This window comes from Crocodylus porosus, unplaced genomic scaffold (genome assembly GCF_001723895.1).
Source record: "Crocodylus porosus isolate Cpor-Errol unplaced genomic scaffold, CroPor_comp1, whole genome shotgun sequence".
Taxonomy (NCBI): Eukaryota; Metazoa; Chordata; order Crocodylia; family Crocodylidae; genus Crocodylus; species Crocodylus porosus.
In genome coordinates this window covers 17,315,751-17,332,220 of record NW_017728886.1, presented here as the reverse complement: position 1 = coordinate 17,332,220, position 16,470 = coordinate 17,315,751, and the positions used below count along the sequence as shown (strand labels likewise).

Genomic DNA, 16,470 nt, shown 5'->3' with positions numbered 1-16,470 from the left:
TGGAGAAAAGTACAAAGCGTTCATTTTGATTAACAGTCGACTTCAAGGTTACATAAATGTGAGAGTGCCACGCGGCAGTTATACAGAAAAGGGAAAATAATATAAAGTCTTTGCTAAAAACTATAAGATAGTTACAGGTAAGAGTTGCCAAAATATGGAATGAGTTTCCAAGGGAAGTGGTGCTTTCCCCTACCCTGGAGATGTTCAAGAGGAGACTAGACAGGCATCTGGCTAGGGTTATCTACCCCAGCACGCTTTCCTTCCTGTAGCAGGGGGTCGGACCCAATAATCTACCAGGTCCCTTCCAACTCTAGAGATCAATGAAATCCAAAAGAAGAAAAATCTTGTACAGATAGAAGGTTGGATATAAGACATGTACAAATATCAGCTTTTATTTTGACGTATATGGCCAGATTCTCAACTCATGTAAATTGATGTGGCAATGGAGTTTGCTGATATACACGAACAAAAGATACTGCTTTTTAAATGATCAAAAAAATACTGAGTAATAAGGTTGAAGGAGACCTCAAGGGACATCTAGTCTGAGCCCCACATAGCTCCAATATTTGCTATTACCCCTGGTAAATACATATCTTTCTCTTCTTGAAAAACTCCAATGAAGGAGATTCCACAGCTCCCTTAGGCAGCTTATTTCATGTTTTATTGCTCTTAAGGCACTTACATGTTACATTTTTCATGTGATCAGGCCTTTGAAAGTGCTCTACAGTCATGACATGACATGTGCACAGCTGCAGAGGATTTTTAAAATGGCCAATCGCATGAAAAATTAACCTTCCTCAAATGAGGTATTAAATGAGGGCACTCTAAAGCAAGGCACCTTGGGGAACTTCTGTTCCCTCCAGGGTTAATTTTTCACACTTTGGGGGCTGTCAGTGAGGGAGGGAGAGGAGGAGGGAGCAGCATGGAGTGAATGGCAAGGCTTGGCCAGGCTGGAGTTGCGGGGGGTCAGGGTGAAGGCAGAACCCCCTCGTCTCATCCCCCCCAGCTACCCTGGCTGGGGTATTGAGAGGAGCCAGGCTGGGTCCATTTCATGCCCCTCCCCCCCAGCTCCAGCCAGGCCAACCCCAGCCAGCAACTCCATGTTGCTCTCTCACCCTACCCCACCTCACTGACAGCCCCAGAGCTAGGGGGGAACCTGGGGAGAAGGGCAGTTATGCAGTGCCCCTCCCTGCTGGCCAGGGCTGGTGCAGACAGACTCCATTCCCCTCCAACCCAACAAGTGAATGTCTGCTGGATTGGAGGGAAGGGTCTAACTCATGGCACTTTGTGAAAAGCGCCTTGAGTTGGAGTGGGGTCCCTAAACATCTGTAGGTACCATTAGAGGGAGGAAGCATTTTTTTTCCTGAGCTTTAATTTAAATATGCTTTGCTGCAGTCTAAACCTACTGTCACATGCCGCATGCTCTGTGGCAAATGACAACTATGTTTCTCCATTTTCTGTATGGTATTCTTTCAAATATTTGAAAATGCCGTTATGTTCCCCCTTAATCTTCTTTTCTATCAAAGTCAAAGGACTGAATTCCATCAACATTTTGTCATACAACTTACTTTCTAGCCCTTTATCATCTTAATCACCCACATTCAGACCCTCTATCAACATCCTTTTTAAAATGTATTGTCCCAAACTGGACATCATACTCCAGTTAAATCCTATCTGGGATCAAATTGAACTGTGGTGTCACCTGTTTTGTTTTGCTTACAATGCTTCTGGAATACAACTCAAAATTGTGTCTAAATATAGATTCTTTCTTGAGTCCATTAGTGAAAAGAGGGACACTACTGAATCAAGCCTTTGGAGCAGAAATTATGAAAGTCTTTTCCTAATATACCTGGTGCACTATGGTTCTCTGTTCTTTTCCAGTGGATTGAGAATATAGAAGTTTAAGAACTTTTAAGTTAACAGAGACCAGTTATTTAATTTCATGGTCCTGGATTCAGTTCCCTTGTGATGTCTACTTCTCAAGGATTGGTGTGTCAAACAGCCATACTGGAATAAGCCATTCAGCATTCCAAAAAGAACTGCACAGACAGTGGTCAGGCAGCACAAAGGATTATTACAAAGTAATGTTCCACATAGGGGATTTTTTTTCAATTAACTGTTTAAAGCAGTGCCAAACCCTTGCACAATAGATTTGACCAGAAATGGATCCAGGATTTTGCTAAAAGCAGGTGTGGTTGCAGGGACTGGTGCTGCAGGGGTGACTGTATTCCCTGCTCCCAGCCTCCTCTCCCACACTAGGGCAGGCAGATGGCACTGCAGGAGCAGCAGCCAAGAACTTGTTGCAAGGCAGTATTCCCCTGCTCCCTTCCCCAATCCTCTCCTCTTTGTCTGTTCCCCTCCCATTTTCCAACTTCTCCTGCCTGCCACTGTCAGGTGTTGTTCTGGGGATGAGACAAGTTCCTGCCAGTTCCAGCTGAGCTGCAATCACTGGGGACTGGGTAGCAGCAACAGTGGCCAGTAGGCATATTCCCCCTCCCAACACCTATCTACCTGCCTGATGCTGCCATTGTTGTGCTCCTGGGCTGACTGCAGCCCAGCTGGGTGGGACAGGATCTCCCCTTCCTCCCTGGTGCTGTCCCAGTGGTAGGCAGGGGAAGAAGAGGCAAAGGGATGTGCCTTTGAGCATACATTCTTTCAAACTTAAATCCTTGGCTGCTTCTCTGGCAGCCTGGCTGTAAAGAGGGGGGTAGGGCAGCACCACTGCACCCCCTCTACATTCATGCCTGGATTTGGCATATTTTAATGAGGGTTTCCTGGAAAAAAGACTTGATTCATAAATGGCCATAATGGCCAGTTACTAACTGAATCCTGCCTAGTTCAGCAGTGTCACTCAGTCTTAATATAAAGGAAGAAGTACAAGAGAAGAGTGAGGTACACATTTTCTCAGTAAGCCTTTCTTTATCACTTTTCATCTGGGGCCACAACACACATTGGCAGAAGATTTTCATAGCATAGGTCTGTTCCCAAAGTAAATATTTCATGGTTAGTTTTATATAGAAAAAGATGTTTCTTGGCAAGTCTGGACAGTTCAAGAAATGTCTTTTTTTTAGGCCTGTGCAAACAGGGAACTATTCTATTTGGATTAGTCCAGTTTGGATGCCAGCAATTGGATTCTGAGATTTGGATCGCTTTTCCGATTTTATTTGTCCAAATTGACTTTGGAAGATTCAGCGTCGATTCAGAGAGATTCAGAGATTCGGCCATGGAGTATAATAGGGAATCAATGAAATATCTATAACTTTGTTGTTTTGTGGCTGATGTAGATGTAACTTGCAGGAATGATAGCCTCTGCTGGGGGCAGGAAGCCAGCCAAGGTTCAAGGTTATAGATGCAGGGGCTTCTGGGAAACTGCACCTCAAGCTGCTGACAAGCAAAACTCATGTCACTTATGTGTTAAGCCACAGTGTGGTGAAAAATGCAGGGGTGGTAGCCCCTGCTGAGGCCACAAAGCCTGCCAAGTTTCAAGGAGATAGGTGCAGGGGTTTCTGGGAAACTGCACCTCAAACTGCTGACTGTTAGGTGCACCCTCATTGTGCAGCTTTGTGTGTGTGTGCGCACCCTTGGCCCACATTGGCAGTGGCTAGCATGGAGGAAACTGGATGGTGCTAGTGCTGGTGGTGTTGCTGGTGCTGGGAGTGCTGGCACGGGAAAGTGGATCCCCTTCCTCCACATCCCCTTGCCTCTTCCCTTCTTCCTCCCTGACTTTGTTCACCAGCACCTGCGTCCAGTGATCAAGGGTTTTGGTGCTGCCAGTGCACATGCTCCCCTTCACTCTTGGGTTGCACATGCCTGCCAGCATGTGCACCATACTAGACTACAAGGGATCCAGCTGTCTCCTGATGCCGTTCTTCAGCCGCCTCACCAGTGCCTACACATCTGGTGACAGCAGCCTGCCCCAGCCAGCAACATCGATCCCCTGGAACTTCTCCCTTTGGTTCTCCAGTTCTCTCATTATGGGAATCACCTGGCTAAGGAGGGCATCACCAGTGCTGAGGGTCTCAGTGGCCTCGAGGAAGGGTTTGAGGACCACCAGGATCTGGGAGATAGTACTCCACTCAGCTCTACTTGTGGGGTCGCTGATCCCAATCTCCTCAAGCAAGGCCATCTCATGGATGGCCTTCTGTTGCACCACCAGCCTTCTGAGCATCAGGTGTGTGGAGTTCCACAGAGTCTCCAAATCCTGCATGATTTTGTGCTGCGGGATGCTCAGCTCTGCCTATTTCTCCCACAGCAACTTGCCCCCCTTGATGCTGCAGTGGAAGTAGCCCGCCACCTTTTTGCATTTTGAAATCGGCTGGCTCATAGTGCTAGTGGTGGCGGCGCCATCACCAGCAGCCTTGTTCCCCTCCAAGGCATCTGACTATGAGGTGCAGCCTATGTGCCACACAGCAGATGCCAACAAAGTTGATATCATGGACAGTCTGATTTCATTTAGTGCTCAGTGACTTTCATTATAACGCTCATGGTTGCCATCTTGGGTCATTAAAAACAATTGTGGTTGTCATCGTGAGTCGTCAAATACTTTCAGTTTTGCTTAAGACTCATTTTACTTAACACTTAGTTTTTCAGGAACCAATTGAGAGTGCTAAGCAGGGGTTGCCTGTATGTGTAGTAAAGGTGAACTAGGTAGGCTGAGACACGCTACTGCAGTTTGCCTTAATTAAACCCCATTATATGTGTTTTAAATATAAGGTGAACATTTTGAAAATGTTTTAAGTTGCCCATGTGTATAAAGTGACAACTTTAGAATGCTTTAAATGGTGAAAATTGTCACATAAACTAAATTAGGTTATATAATTTACTACATTGTATCAATATGTTTATAACCAAGTCACCAGGATGGCCTTTGTATACATATGTGTTTGTAATATATACCGGCAGCCTCTTTGTAACTTGTGATTTTTTCCATATTTTTTTCACAGGTTCATTTCTATATTCTCGTGAAGGCAATTTATACCCTTGGTCATAGTGCATCTTTGATTGCTCTTACAACAGGGAGTATAATTCTTTGTGTATTCAGGTAAGTACTTTACATAAACAAAATTAAGTGGTAAAATAGGAAAATATTTTAAAATTCTTGTCTCTTCTATGATCCTATAGCTCTTTATTTTTTAATTCTTAAAAAATAGTGAAAAATAATATTACAATGATAATTTGATGATTCTGTTAGTGATAATCATACTAGCGGGATCTTGAATCACTTTACAAATTCATATACAGTAATACTTCTACAAAAAAAGTTTAGCCAGGGTCCATATGATGTAGAACTTCATTGATCAAAATCAACACCTTGAATTACAACTGAAAAAAGATGGAAGCTTGTTAATGCAAATGAAATGGACAGTAATGAGCTTCTGAAGCTTCTGGGTGATCCCAAGAAGTGTTATTTCTTAAACTTACCTGGGAGCTGAAAATTGCATGACTGTGGTGAGATACTGAAGAAAAATGCTATCATTTAACACTGTATTAAAAAAGAGATGGGGGAAAAATGTACATCTAGCTAATGAAACTACCCAAGATTTTTGGAGTAATTGGAGACTCATATATTTTGAAAAGGTCAGGACTGTCCTGTCAGTATAGATATATATTGTTTCTTCCAGTCACACTACAAGCAGGAGTTTCATTAGCACCTATCTCCCTGCTGTTATTACTTTTATGTTCTCTAACCTGCACCTCAGGCAACTTCCTCTTTTTCATCTAAGTCCTAACAACCAGTGTGTGGTGAGAAAGTAAAAATATACATCTTCCAGTTTCATTTATATAATCGCAAAAGCATGTTATAAAGCCGTATGCAGGGCCGACTCTAAGGGTGAGTAAGGTCCGGGGCATATCAGCCTGTGCAGGGCTTGTGTGGGAAGTATGTTGGGTGGTGAGTGGCCACAGCATGAAAAGTGGGGAGGGGTTGCCAATGGTGAGCAGCTGGAGAGCGAAGCCAGCAGCGCATGGTGCCCTCAGCACATGCCGATGGCGCTGTCTATGCAGCCTGTGTGGCGCTGTCTATGCAGCTGTTCACAGAGCCCCCCCAAAGCACAGGGCCCAGAGTGGTCACCCTAATTCGCACCCCCCTCACCACCACCCCCAGGGCATGGTTCTGGCTGTATGTTCTCTGAGTGATAGTATCAGGGCCTGAGCCCTTTCACTCCAAGGACCATTTATGTACTTACAGAACAGGAGTAATGAAAGAGAACTTTTCACAATCCCATACTCGGAGCAGATGAAAAATCCCCCAGCTTTATCTTTTGGGATCTCTCTAGAAGGAATGAGTAGATCAATTCAGGAGATATTTCCTATATCTCAGCTAATACTAAACTATAGGCAATTCAACAGTACTTTGTGGTTAGCACTACTAACAATTCCATACATAAAAGAATCTAGCATAGATACCTGACCTTTGCCCATCACTAGAAGAAGTCAACTGATGAAAATAAAACAACGTTTATGCTTAAGCCAGACTGAAGAGGAGTCAAGAGCATTAGAGGAATCAGTGCAATTTTATCACAATTTCTGAATAACTTTTTCTGGGATAAGGAAGGTTAAAGAAAGTCAGGAGTCACGGATTGCTTTCCAAACAAGTAACAAAGAACCATTCACTGAGGAGATCTAGTGAGTCATTAGCAATAGAAATGAGCACAAAATGTGGGTGTGTACAACCATTCATCACACCCTTTCTACATTCATGTGGCTTGCTTTAAGCTGCGTGATCATAGACCAAGAGGGACACAAGCAGCCATTCACTACTCCTGAGATCCATGCTAGGGAAAGCAGTGTAACTAATTTAGGGTGGGGAGGGGTAGGTGAGATCAGGATGGCAGGGGGGTGCTGGTGTGGAAGGGGCTGGTGGGTCCAGAGTGCAGAAGGGAGGTTGGCTGGTTGTGGGGTTGGGATCTAAAAACCAGTCACGGTTGCGCAGGGGGTGGGTGGGAAGGGAATAATGCAGCTTCAGGCAGGGCTTTCCCAGGCCAGAGCTATGCTGTGAATGTGTACTGGCATTTATGAAATCAGATTAACTATTTTTTAGATTGGGTTAACCTGATCTCTATCTAAGTAGTGCACCTGGTCAAGTGCACTAACTTAGATAGGGCATGCCATTTTGGGCATGATCTAACCTCTCTGCATACCTGTACAATTAACTGGGCATTTAGATAGACTTAACCCTGGTTAGATCGATCTAAAGGTAACATCTATATGTACCCTGTGCATGCGTTTATGCTTTTCATTCATGTAGTAGTGAAGTAAAGGGGTGGTGTACATAATGAGATTGTGTGCATGTGTTTGTAACTGTTGGGTTTTGGAAATGCATCCGTACTTGCCAGTGTTACAACAAAGTTCAGAAATTGGCTAGTGGAGGGTGAATGCACAGATAATGGTTTATGAAAGGTTCCATTTCACCTCCTTCAGATCACAACACCTTGTATCAAAACATGTATTTTTTTTGTCTTGAAAAAATCAAAGGTGCTTCACTCATTTACCTCTGAAATTTATCCATCTTTAGCCAATGATTAGTGTAACAGCATTTAGGAGCAGGAGTGAAGAATAACTTTCCAAATGAAACTAGGGATTAGCAGTAGTTAGACTTGTAATTTAAAATTTAAAAGTCACTATAGGAACAGGGAGATCAAAATCCTGATGTTATCCAGTTAGATTATGATTTGAACTTCTGATTTTAGTAATAGGGATTGGTAAACCTCTACACTAGTACACAAATCTGCATCAGTGGATTTGTATATTCTAGTATCAAAACATTTATTGATCACTGAAAATGCATGCTGCTATTTTATTAAAGTAAATCTAGAGGGTAGGATTTGGGACTAGGAAGTTTAATTTAACTGCAAGTACATGTGACAAACAGGCAAAATGTCTCATTTATCTGGTGCTGCTTGCTTGTATTTTTTAACCTAGCACACATTAGTAAGCAATAAATGGCAGAAGAGATGCAATCTAAATGCCCACTGATCTTTACGTGATATATCAACTGCAGTTTATGAGCAATCCTACTAAAATTAAGGGAGTAAGACAAGAATTTCAGATAGTTGTGAAGTTCTGTTTCTACACTACTATGAAAATAATAAATACCATCTTTGGTTTCAGTCCTTGCAGAAGCCTAACATTGGTTTCCATTACTACCAAAGAAAAGATTCTGAAGTGTTGGAAAGGGATCGTAAACTTGGCCAATCTTTATGATGGCCTGCTATGGCTCCTAGCAGCTATTATATGTGTTATGCAGTATATGCGAATACCACACAACAAATCGCAACATGCCAGATATTAAAGCAGTTTATCCCTGCTAAACTAGCATAAAAATGGCAGAACCAGCCACAAAGAAGTTACTTTTTGAACAGTAAATTCTTTAGGGTGCAAAAGTATTTCTCAAGAATTTATCATGTGACCGTTTGACATGTTACAATATGTCATGTGATATTCACAAATAACATGCATCAAACATAAAATCTGCCACAGGCCTAAAATATAACCCAGAGAAATTATGCTTCCAAAAATTGATGTTGCTAGTCCAAAATTGATCCAATTTTTCATGTCAAGACTCTTTAACACCAGAAGCTACTAATTAATTATGCTATGATTAAAGTTAGTCAGAAAATTGCCAACTGGAGAATTTTCTATTGGAAGGCGCTGACTAATTAAAATCAGACTATTCCCTGGGAATATTTTGGTTTCTACAAAAACTAATTATAGAAGTAAAATAAAAATAAGGCATTTTGATAAGGTCAAAATGGAATATTTCAACCTTATTGAAAGGGAATGTCGGTGTTTTGAGTTTGAAACAAATTATTATTCTGAAGCATTTATAAGTTATAATGTTATAAAAGACAGTGTCAAAATGAAACGGTGATATTGGCCTGACTTGAAAATTTTGTTTGGGAAAATTTAAAAAAAAAATTCTTTTGAAAATAAACTGCAAAATACCATTATTTCCCATGAAATGGAAATTCTGGTTTCCAACATAGCTGTGATTATGATTTGGTTTGGTCTTCCCATGTCCGGCAAAACTTTCCAAAAGAAGATATCATCTTCCAAAGAAAAATGTCAATTGGGGGACAAGTTTAAGGCAAACCTCTAATAATTTGATTCTGTACCTGAAAAATTATAATAAATTAACACATTTTAACACATATAGAATCTAATTATTGGGGGGGATCATCTTATGTTCAAGTAAATATGGTAATCCTTGTTGCTGCCATTACATTTAGTGTAAATTTACTCTTGGCCTGTAGTATTGATCAAATTTAAGACAATCTCCTTAGAGGTGCCTTAAGCTGGTGACGTTATTTTTTTGGCTTACACAACAGCATATGTGTTATTTATCTACTATCACATTTTGGCAAATAAGTTTACTAGCAGTTACGAAATGTAACATATTGTAAAAAACTTTGATACATATCAGGCTGTCCTACTCTTTCCATATCTGCACAGCTAAAAACTATTCAAGCCACAGGTAGACAGAATGCATTGGCTTGCCCTAAAATTCTGTTACATCTGCGCTCCTTAATTAGTAGCCTCATTCCTATGTGTATTGGCTTCCAACTTTTGTCCACCTGTAATTCATGATACCAGTTTTAATCAATGAAGTCCTCAGCAGGTTGGTTCTTCAGATTTAGGTAGGATAATCTTGGGTTAAATCAATAGAAGTTAAAAAGAAGTGATTTATGAGAGACTGTTCCATGAGCAGATCTAGGATTTTGAAAAAAGGGATGCAGGTGGTATGGTACATCATCACATATAACATAGTGCATTTTTCTCTAGTTAAAAAGAAACTAGAAACTTCACTAATCTTTTAGGGGCCCGGGCTGTATTATTAAGTTTAAGGTTAATGCAAAGACAAATATAACTTTATTGGAATATACATTAATTTGCTATATCATATAGTATGTATGAAAAAATGCAACACTAAGCAAAGAATAATAATAAAAATATAGCCATTGGAATTAAATGTACATCTCTTTTTCAGTTTCATAAAACAAACTCTAGCTTCTTAAGCATCTTGACAGTGCAACCAGTGCTTCACGGAAAGCTATTTCTACAGTTGATTAAAGTTCACTTGAACGAACATTTTAACACCTGAGTTAATGTATTTAGCTAGAGTTTAAAACCGTCTGCAGGGCCATGGAATGGGAGCTACATTACCAGGGGAAGCTAACAGATGCATATTATGGGAGAAGGGATAGCTTGATTTGTGAAACATCCAAGCTATTAAAAAAGAGAGAGGTCTTTAATGAAGAATTCAGAAGAAATTTGGTAGATTATAATTAGGGGTCTACTTAAATCACGGTCAGACTTACCAGTTTTTGTAGGTCGGTTGTGGCATAAAGAGCAAACTCCATGGACATTATGTGCTTGTGCTCCAGCAGCCCCGCCCATGGGCGCTGATTGGCAGAGAGGCCCTGGGAGGGAGGAGGCACAAGGAGGCAGCTGCCAACCTCACTGATGGCTGCCCTGTCTCTTGGTGCTGATTGGCAGAGGGGCCCTGGGCGGGAGGGATGAGGGGGTGACCACCATCTTGACTGCTGACTGCCCTTTGTGCAACCCTGCCCTTCAGCACTGATTGGCAGAGAGGCCTTGGGGGGAGAAGGGACAAGAGAGTGGTGGCCATCTGTACTGTTGCCCTTCATGCCACTCTGCCAGCTAGCGCCTTCTGCTCCCAGGGTTTTTTGGTTGATTTTTTTTTTTTGTGAATTATCTCCAATTTTGCAATTTCTGGTGGGGAGGAGGGATATCCTCCTCCCTCCTCCTCCCAAGGGATTTCCACAAAACCATGATTTAAGTAGACCCCTAATTATAATGATCCATAAGTCAAGTGACCAACCCAGACGGTATTAAACTTCGGGTGGATCAGGAATTGAAGTGGGAGCATACAACTGCACCACTTACCTTCCGCCATACCCCACCATGCCTGATCCATCCTTGACTGCTTCTCCCAAGTTTCTTGATTTAGCTGTCCTGCTTAGTCTCATCTCTTATATAGGATTTCATATGGCATGAGAATTAAAGAGAAAAGTTTCTTAATCCTGATGGGTTGGAAGGATATGCAAATAAATTAGTATTTTTGCATATAATGTTTTTGTTTTTTTAATACATATATCCAAATAAGATGTGCATGCAGGAGTAGAATACAGGAGTAAAAGAAAAAAAATCAACCAAGAAAATAATAAGTGTATGTCAGTAACACAAACAGGAGAGCTAAGTTTTAATTAAAATCAACATGAAAAATGCTAGAGCCCAGCACAATAGAAAATGAAGATCCACTTTCAGTTTGATAAATTGTTTTAATCTGTGACGCACGAATTCAGATGCCTTAATTAATTGCACTAGACAGAATATGGTAAAAATCTTGAAAGGGGGCATTCTCAGGGTCACAAAGAAGGAATGAACAGATTTTCATCCCACTGAGAAACAACCTAAGACTAATCAGAAGACTGTTCAACAGCCTTTCCACCTTGGAAACTAAAACACCTGTTTTTAAATCTCTTCTTAAATGTAGAAAACTTCACTGCACTCGGAACTACATCCATCTGAACTTGTTCCTCTCTTTCATTCTAAGAGCAATCTCTGTTTTAGTCAAGGATGATATTCTCTATTCCAACTCCAACACAGCTCACTGTCCAAAGGATCAAACGTCATGGGTAATGAAACACTTTTGGCTACGTGGTGTAATGCTGTTGCCTTGTAAACTTCCTCTTCCAGTGAACATTGGGAAACAAAAGTTGTCAGTATAGGGAAATGTGAGAGAATTTTAAGGGCTGGCAAGCATGCCCCATAAAAGTAGGTTGCAGCTGTAGAAGAAGGAAGGTGGTGGAGCATCAGGAAGGTGAGTTGATGCTGCTTTACATATTTATGCAGCTATCAAAAACAAAACAATCGGAGTCCAGGGGAGATCTGGTAAACAGACGGCAGAGTGCAGCAGGGCAGAATTTCAGAGAAGCCAGCCAGGCATCTGCTGGGAAGTGGGGAAGACTGGACGTCCAAGAAACCCCCATCCTCCCTTTGAGGGAGGAATACTGATTAGAAATAAATTTAGAGGTGCTGCTAGACATCAGGGAATTCATCTACATTAGGTTTTTCCTGCCCTTCTTCTGCCATGGCACTTTCACTGTGACTAAGTTTAGTTTCTAGGGGAAAAAGAAGAAAAATGTACCACAAGCTTTTTTTCATTGATAAAGAGGCATTCTTCTAGTGCTTTTACAAGCAACTCAAGTTATACGTGCACAGCACAACCAAAACACTTCCACTGGAAAACTGCTTAATATTGACATTATAAAAGTACTGTAAACAGCATTTGGATTGACATCTGAAGGAGTTGAGGGTACACAGTTCTTCAGAGAATTAGCTTCAGGCCCTGAAAATGCACTTTGCCTTCTACAGTTTGAACAGTATCATCCTGCAGTTACTTTTGGTTGCTGCCTGATATTCTGGTAGTTGAACTGGTCCAGATCAATTGGCCCCTTTCTACGTTCTGTCGCACTGATGTTAAAATGTTCCAGTATCGGCTTACCATAGCTTCTGCCTCGTGTATGCTCCAAAACCTGGCTTTGTGGCATAACAGTTTTAAAGAGTATAACCTCTTTGTCTGTTAATGTCGTCTGTAACCTTCTTTCTGTAAATTTGGCTTGCTGAAGGTAACAGTTATCTCATCTCTATTCAGTGTTTTGAAATTGCCTTAACGGCCATTAATTTCAAGAGAGGGCAGTTTGTATATGCAGAGGCCCAGTGTGTCTGTCTTCTAAGGTAAAAGAGGATAAGAAAGATGTAGTGTAAAAGGGGGAAAAACATACTCATGCTTTAAAAAGCAAGATAAACATTTCTAACACTGCACGTCAAGGGGTGCCTGAGCAGTAGGGACCAAAGTAAGTGTTAATTTGCATTTAAAAAAATATTTCCCCCTGTGAAATATTCTGGACAGTTCCTGCTGTACAGTAGACACTACCTACAATGGTACTATCTGAGAGAGAGTGCAAAGAGTATGGGTCATTCCGTGATGTCCCATTTAACTTATTCTCGTGGGTCTTTAACTTAACTGGGAAACAACAGAAAAATTCAGAGAGATAATATTTTATAAAGACACAGTTAATATTTTCCTTCTGTTTCCTGACTGAAAGGGGCATTCAACATCTAATTCTAGATTTTCATTCACTTTTATTATAGTCTGGAAAAATTATAGAGCCAAGTATTTTTTTAATTTTTAAGATAAAATAGGAAGTTTTAGAAACTTTTAGCAAAACTTTTATAGAATTGCTTCCTCAGTATGCTTATTATTTTAATTGATAGTCATTGGTGTTTACCTTTTTTGTTTGTATCATGATATTTTCAATTTCTGAGTAAATTATACAGAAAGCCATTATTAAAATGTAATGTAATTATATTTCCTTTTATTACTAGTATCAATACTGTAAATGTATCTATCACTTTATTTCTTTGAGCCATTAAAGAGGTTTTTTTCTTACTGTACATGGGTTACTAATATAAAAAGATGAAGATGCATGTTATATAAGAGATTTAGGTTTGTGGAATAAATGCTACAGGATTTTCTTTGCATAAAGTTTGACCTTCTCTTTTTTTTCCATAACACTCCAGATAGGCTGCAAGGCTAGTTTGGTGTTTTTCCAATATTGTGTTATGGCAAACTTTTATTGGCTCCTAGTTGAAGGACTTTACCTCTACATCCTCCTTGTGGTAATATTCTCCCCTAACAGACACTTCCTGATCTACCTTCTGATGGGATGGGGTAAGAATATATTTATCTTTTTATTCTCTTTTTAAAGCTCTCTAATGGCAGCGTGATCTCCAGGGATCCTGGCTTTCTCCGTTTAAAAATTACAAAATCTCTGATAAAAATTACAAATTCTCGATTTAAAAGCCAACAAATCCATGTTTTTCCATGATTAAAATGAAATGCTACTATATATAAATATCAGTTGAACACAATGTTTTATTGCTATATTTACAATTTTTAAGCAGTCTGGAAGCCTACCAGTGCTATAATAAAATAAATTCTAAATACCTATAAAAGTTGATGTTGATTTTGGGTATTTTATCCTAGAAAATCAGAGTTCTTCTGCCCCTTTGTTCACCAGGATGCAGGTCCAACTGCGGCTGTGTCCCCCCCTGCCACATCCTGCTTTGTGGTGTTGAGCAGCCCTGATATGCTGGTGCTCTATCCATGCCATTGCCCCTCACTCCCAAGCCACAGTCCCCACCCACACCTGCTGGTGCCCCACAGCCCTCTGGCCCTGCCTCTCTCTCCCCCCCCCAGCCCTTAACAACATTAACTGCTTGTGTTAGCCTGTTATATTTTATAACAGATTGGAAAGCTCATTAAATATTTTCAGATTACTTTTATGTTGAGAGTGACACTAGAAGTTTGAACTTTATGCAATGTATTGAATTTAGTACATGAAAACCATCACAAAATGATAGGTACAGCTGGGAAATAGGAATGAATGGGCTGCTTATAAAATGATTAATAGTATAGTTTGCACTTGTAATATCTTCAGTTAGGCCAAGGGTGCATAAAATTAGTGTTCCATAGAGTCTGGCATCTTGCAAAGCCTATGGGAAGCTTTCCCTTCCTATATACATTTTAGAATAAATAAAACTACTCACCTGCTGTATTTGTTTGTGGTTCTGTCAGCATTGGTAGATAGATAGAAATTGTTCACAGCCTGTGGTTGATCAACAGGTACTCACCCTTCAGTTACTGCCATTTTTTTATCCACCATTTTGTCTTGAGCCATCATTTATTTTATATTTTAGAAGCAAATGGCTACAGTAGGGTTGAGCTTTTTCAGTAAATAGATTTTTACAATCATATTCTAAACTTATGTTTTCTTAGGAATACCTACAATATTCATCATCTTATGGATAGTAACAAGGATCTATTTAGACGACTCTGGGTAAGTGGCTTGGAGAGCAAATCTTTTTGCTATACATTTTATCTGTAGCCAGTCTTCCCTTGGGAAGCCATTGCTATTTTGAAGAGAACAGCAGGTCCTTAGATACAACAGTTAAGTGACAGTATGCACTTTTCATAGGTACACCCAATTTGAAAGCTTTGACAGAAGATGAAGGTAAACAGTTTCTGACCAAATAGCAGCCCCTTAAGCTCACACATAAGTAGCTCTCAGTGAATTCAGTAAGAGTTACCTTAATTTAAAGCTACTCTTTGACTTTCGGAGGGTCCTCTAGGAGCCTTATAGTGTAAGGCTATTGTGTAAGGCACTGAACAGCGTCAACTACTATGAACATCTCTGTGGGTTAATTGTGCAGAGCAGATGTAAAGGATAGCCACTCCAAGTCTTAGGAGAGAGCTACACTGATGTGACCAGATGATTATGCTGAAATGTTTAAGTAATGAAGCTAGGTGTTAATTACCTCAGCACCTGTTAATTTACCCAAACTCTTAAGCAGGTTTTGCAGCCAGTACATGACCTAGCCCAGGGGTTTTCAACCTTTTTCAAGGAGTGTACCCCTTCTGGGTACACTTCTGGCGGGGTGGGGAGGGGTGGCAGCAGCCGGATGTGGGAGGAGAGGGGGCAGGGGCTTGCACGTGGCAGCAGCAGCACAGGATGGTGGGTGGCAGCAGTGGATGCTGTGTGCAAGCTCCACCCCCCACCCCACATCTGGCTGGCCAGGCGGCATGTGTGCCACCTGCAGAGGGGAGCTTCTGTCCTAGCCTGCCTTCGGCCCTGCTCCTGGGAGGCAGTGGGGTGGGGTGGCGGTGCTCCATCCCCACCTGCCCATGTGTACCACCTAGCCCCTTTCCAAGTCCCCCCAGGGGTACATGTACCCCCAGTTGATAACCCCTAACCTAGCCCATTTAACAGTAAGCTTGGCTTTGTCTATACAGTAGTGCACTTAGTATAAGCTTATGAATATAATATATACACTGAGAAATTCCTGTCATTGCCACCTGAAATTACTCAGTTCCAGCATGGGTCTTAGCTATTTCCAATAGCTCATCCACCAAAAACATGAAGTCTTGGCGGTCCCAACCTGTTTATGAATTCCACCCAAACGTGCTAAAGAAATCTTCACAAAACTTTGGAAGTTGAAGAGGAGGCTGTAATTTCACCCAGGCATCCAGTGGTTAGGACACTCATCCAGAATATGTGACACCTACTTTTAGTTCACTTATGTCCTGGGAAGGTTTCCTCACTGCCAATCTGTAGACAGGGCTCTCCATCTTTGATTTTGGATTTTATAATTGTATACTTATATATTAAGGGATATAGAGAGAGACAGGAAACAATTCTACAGTCTGATTGTAGGGCAGTCACCTTGGAGGTGGGACAGCTGGGTTCTGTATTCTATTCCAATGAATAGGGGTGCACAGATAGAGGGTTTTGGGGCTGATACCAATAGCCAATTTTTAAGGAGGCCTATCGGATGATACCAATCAAATTTCTAATACGCTGCCCAGCAGCTCGAGAGCAGTGTTTG

At 41.1% G+C, this 16,470-nt stretch overlaps 1 protein-coding gene across 1 annotated transcript in view; it reads left to right on the top strand.

Moving 5' to 3' along the window:
* The window catches only part of VIPR2 (vasoactive intestinal peptide receptor 2), a 103,487-nt gene that overhangs the window by 69,332 nt on the left and 17,685 nt on the right, over positions 1-16,470 (top strand). The window contains exons 4-7 of the mRNA XM_019530671.1: positions 4,944-5,041; positions 11,516-11,657; positions 13,606-13,756; positions 14,864-14,924. Coding sequence (XP_019386216.1) covers positions 4,944-5,041; positions 11,516-11,657; positions 13,606-13,756; positions 14,864-14,924 — 452 coding nt within the window. The remainder of the gene's footprint in view (positions 1-4,943; positions 5,042-11,515; positions 11,658-13,605; positions 13,757-14,863; positions 14,925-16,470) is intronic.